At 52.8% G+C, this 3,587-nt stretch overlaps 1 protein-coding gene across 1 annotated transcript; it reads right to left on the bottom strand.

Annotated features, from left to right (window-relative positions):
- Positions 1-836: 836 nt before the first annotated feature.
- Positions 837-1,706, bottom strand: LOC135372172 (uncharacterized). The gene has a single exon (XM_064605858.1). It carries the CDS (start codon positions 1,704-1,706, stop codon positions 837-839), a length of 870 nt encoding a protein of 289 aa, XP_064461928.1.
- Positions 1,707-3,587: the final 1,881 nt, after the last annotated feature.

Here is a 3,587-nt window from a genome sequence, read left to right as displayed (position 1 = left end):
CTTGCGCTATGGGGGGATTTGATGATAAGCGCGCACGAGGTCTATCTTCGAGAACATGGAGACACCGGACATGTTGGCAGCAAAATTCAAAATGTGGGGAACAGGATAACGGTCCGGTACGGCGACTCGATTTAACGCGCGATAATCCCCACAGGGGCACCAATCCCCAGTCTTTTTCGGCACCATATGTAGAGGCGATGCCCAGGTGCTCCAGGATGGGCGGATGATGCCGAGCTCGAGCATATGGTCGAATTCAGCCTTGGCAATCTTATATTTCTCGGGCGCAAGCCTGCGAGGTCGGAAATGTACAGGTGGACCCTTGGTGATGACATGGTGCACAACATCGTGCTGTACAGGCTGATTCCAATCCGGTGGCTTAATAAGTGCTGGAAAATCGTTGAGGACGTGCGCGTATAGTGATTCCGGTTCGATAAGGGTCAGAATTCGCTGCGGTACACGTTGGGCGCAAATTCCGTGAACTGACAAGTGGGTCAAAGAGTCAACGAGGCGCTTCTTGGCAACGTCGACGATCAGATGGAAGTGGTGGAGAAAGTCTGGTCCCAAGATTGCCTGAGTAACGTCAGCGACCAAGAACAGTCACTGGAAAGATCGTCGAAGGCCAATGTTCAAGGTCAAAGGCTTTTGACCGTAGACGGGGATCGTTGAGGCGTTGCCTGCTTTAAGCTTGAAACATGCTTCTAGTGATCGGCGGTACAACATGGGGGCAGGTATGACGCTGACCTCCGCGCCGGTATCAACCAAAAAACGCATGCCGGACGACCGGTCCGTGATGTAAAATAGGCGGCAGCCAGTAATGCCATGTGCACTCGCCGCCATCAGTGGTTGGCTGGCGGGATTCTCGACCACGTACATGAATGGAGGCAGTGGTGGGCGTCCTGGCCGAAACGACTGTGGTACCAGCAAAGGCCGTTGGGAGATCCATGCCGTGAGCGGGGACGCCGCGGGTGCCTTGGGGAGCGGGAACGTTGACGTTGTGGTGGAGGGGACCTGGAACGAGCTGTCAAAGCCGCGACGAGGCTGGTGAGATGGGAGACTTGCTGCGAAAGAGCGGCCAGGCTGTGCTGTGCGGAAGAATTATCTTGTGGTGGACGACTGTCCGCAGCGGAGGCCTGTAACACTGCAACACTTGGTACTGAAGGTGCAGCAACTTCCATGACCGCATCGGCTAAACTATCCAGCTCGTCGATAGATAGCGTGGAGGCGGTGGCAAGGACTATCTGAACGTTGCGAGGAAGGCGTTGAAGGAACAATTCGCGGAGGAAGTTTTGAGTAGTGGCGTCAGTTCCTTCGCCGAGTAACTGCGTCATGCGGCGCAGAAGTTGAGAGGGGCGTCGGTCACCAAGCTCCTCCGAAGAGAGAAGCTGCTGGAGCCGTGCGCGGTCAGAGGGGGACGTTCGTTTAAGTAAAGCGTTCTTCAGTGAATCGTAGGGGTTGTCGGCGGGGGGGGGGGGGGGGCTTGCGATGATGTCAAGTACTTCTTCCGCCGCCGATGGAGAAAGGGCCGGGATGACGTGATAGAATTTGGTGCGTTGGGACGAGATGCCGGCAAGATGGAACTGCGCCTCGGCTTGGATGGACCATGTCGAGGGGTTCCGGTCCCAATATGGAGGGAGCTTAACGGTGATGGAAGAGACCGGCATCACAGGGGTTGTCGAGGATGTCGTCGCTGGTGGCTGCCCATTCATGGGAGCGTCGCCGGAATCATAATGGCGACGATGGTGGAACGAATGGTTCCAACGCGCCAGCGATGATAATGGCGCTACAAGTATCTCGTTTCCATACTGTAGCGGATGTCTAGCCCTTCGATGGAGTCCCAATCCAATTTTTGATTGAAACCCTGACCCACACTCAGGGCATAAGAAGGACATGCCAGGGTCCACAATGGCTGTGGCCCCAGCTGGGTTTCTTCGTCCGTCACTTGATGAAGCAGCCCTTGGTAGACCGGGATCTTCCGTGTCAGCAGCCAAGACTGGATCAGGTGCAGCTAGTTGGTGCGGTCTATCTTCTTGAGTCGCTCTTGTAGTTGTTGCCCTCACAGCAGGCACAGCGACACCAGCAGTGGAAGTATCTCTTGTAGTAGAAGTGAGGCTGTTCCCTGATGAGACCGGAGCAACACCAGCAGTGGAAATATCAGGTAGTAGGTGCTTCTTGAGTGATGCGTGAATGCGTAGTCCCTTCCTCGTAGAAAATGAAGCACCGCAAGAACAGGAATTTTGCCTTGCAGAGTCTCGGTCAGGCTCCGATGGGTCACACTGGCGTGGGTTCGCGCTGAGAGCCTACGCTCTCGACGCAGGCTTTCTTCTTGATTCTTTTGGTGTGTCGTGCCCAGCGATTTTCGCCACGATAGGGTAGGCAGCCCCATCGTGACAGGTGGTAGGCCAGAGCTCCGTTAGTTCCGGGGAACAGGTAGCAGCACGAGAAGGTGGAGTTGACCATTTCCGAGTGAGAGGCTATGTATTGCGCATCACACGGCTTGCAGCAGGGAGATCGTATAACCACTACCGTCAGCACGAGCCGGCAGCGCCCAATTCACTGGGTGACAGATCGCCGCAACGCAATCCCGCTAAGGCCGACAGGCACCTCAGGGCCATTCCTTATTCCTCCACCCCAGCCTCCTGGTCGCGGGATGACAGGGTGAAGCGCCACTCATCCCCAGCTATGAGGCAGAAGTCGTCACCTCCCTCTGCCGGGCCTCCATGCTGCTGGATAACAGGGGGAAGCCACTCGCCCCCAGCCCTTGGTGAGAGGTTACGGAAAGAGAGTCATAGTTACTCCCGCCGTTTACCCAGTCATAGTTACTTCCGCCGTTTACCCAATTATTGCCCCGAAAGCAGATTATTCTCACTCCCGCCTCTTACTCGTTTTTTAATGGATTGTATTGCAGAAACATGGTGGGAATGATACGTGGTCGTCGTTTGTGTCAATGAGCTACCGAAAGCAGATTATTCTCACTCCCGTCTCCCACTCGTTTTTCAAGGGATGGTATTACACAAACATAGTGGGAATGATACGTGGTCGTCGTATGTGTCAATGAGCTACCGAAAGCAGATTATTCTTACTCCTGCCTCCCACTCGTTTTTCAATGGATTGTATTGCAGAAACATGGTGGGAATGATACGTGGTCGTCGATCGTGTCAATGAGCTATTATTTCTTTATTGCACACTCTGATACAATAAATCTTTCTCTCTTATGTAAGGGAAGAGATTAAAACCTCATACACAACGGTCAGTTGCCCGGAAGAACACTCGAAAACAATGTATCGAAGGCATACAAAAAGACTAAGCAAGGCAATATTTCGTGCGGTAAGACCTAAGTCCTTTAATGTTGCACTTGCCTTCCTCTCAATACAACCACGCTCAGAAAACGTAATAGGAACATGATATACGCAAGCAGTCCCAGTCATTTGCAAAATGCAACTATTGATGGAAGGAGTAGAGTACTTTCGAAAGCAGATTATTCTTACTCCCGCCTGTCACTCGTTTTTTAATGGATTGTATTTCAAAAATATGGTGAGAATGATTCGTGGTCGTGGTTTGTGTCAATGAGCTATTTATAATCTTTATTG

This window comes from Ornithodoros turicata, unplaced genomic scaffold (genome assembly GCF_037126465.1).
Source record: "Ornithodoros turicata isolate Travis unplaced genomic scaffold, ASM3712646v1 Chromosome13, whole genome shotgun sequence".
Classification (NCBI taxonomy): domain Eukaryota; kingdom Metazoa; phylum Arthropoda; class Arachnida; order Ixodida; family Argasidae; genus Ornithodoros; species Ornithodoros turicata.
This window is presented reverse-complemented; position numbering and strand designations above follow the sequence as displayed.

Bases quoted from the DNA above. Each gene is read 5' to 3' on its own strand.
- LOC135372172 (XM_064605858.1), bottom strand. From the start codon at position 1,706: ATGAATGGGCAGCCACCAGCGACGACATCCTCGACAACCCCTGTGATG.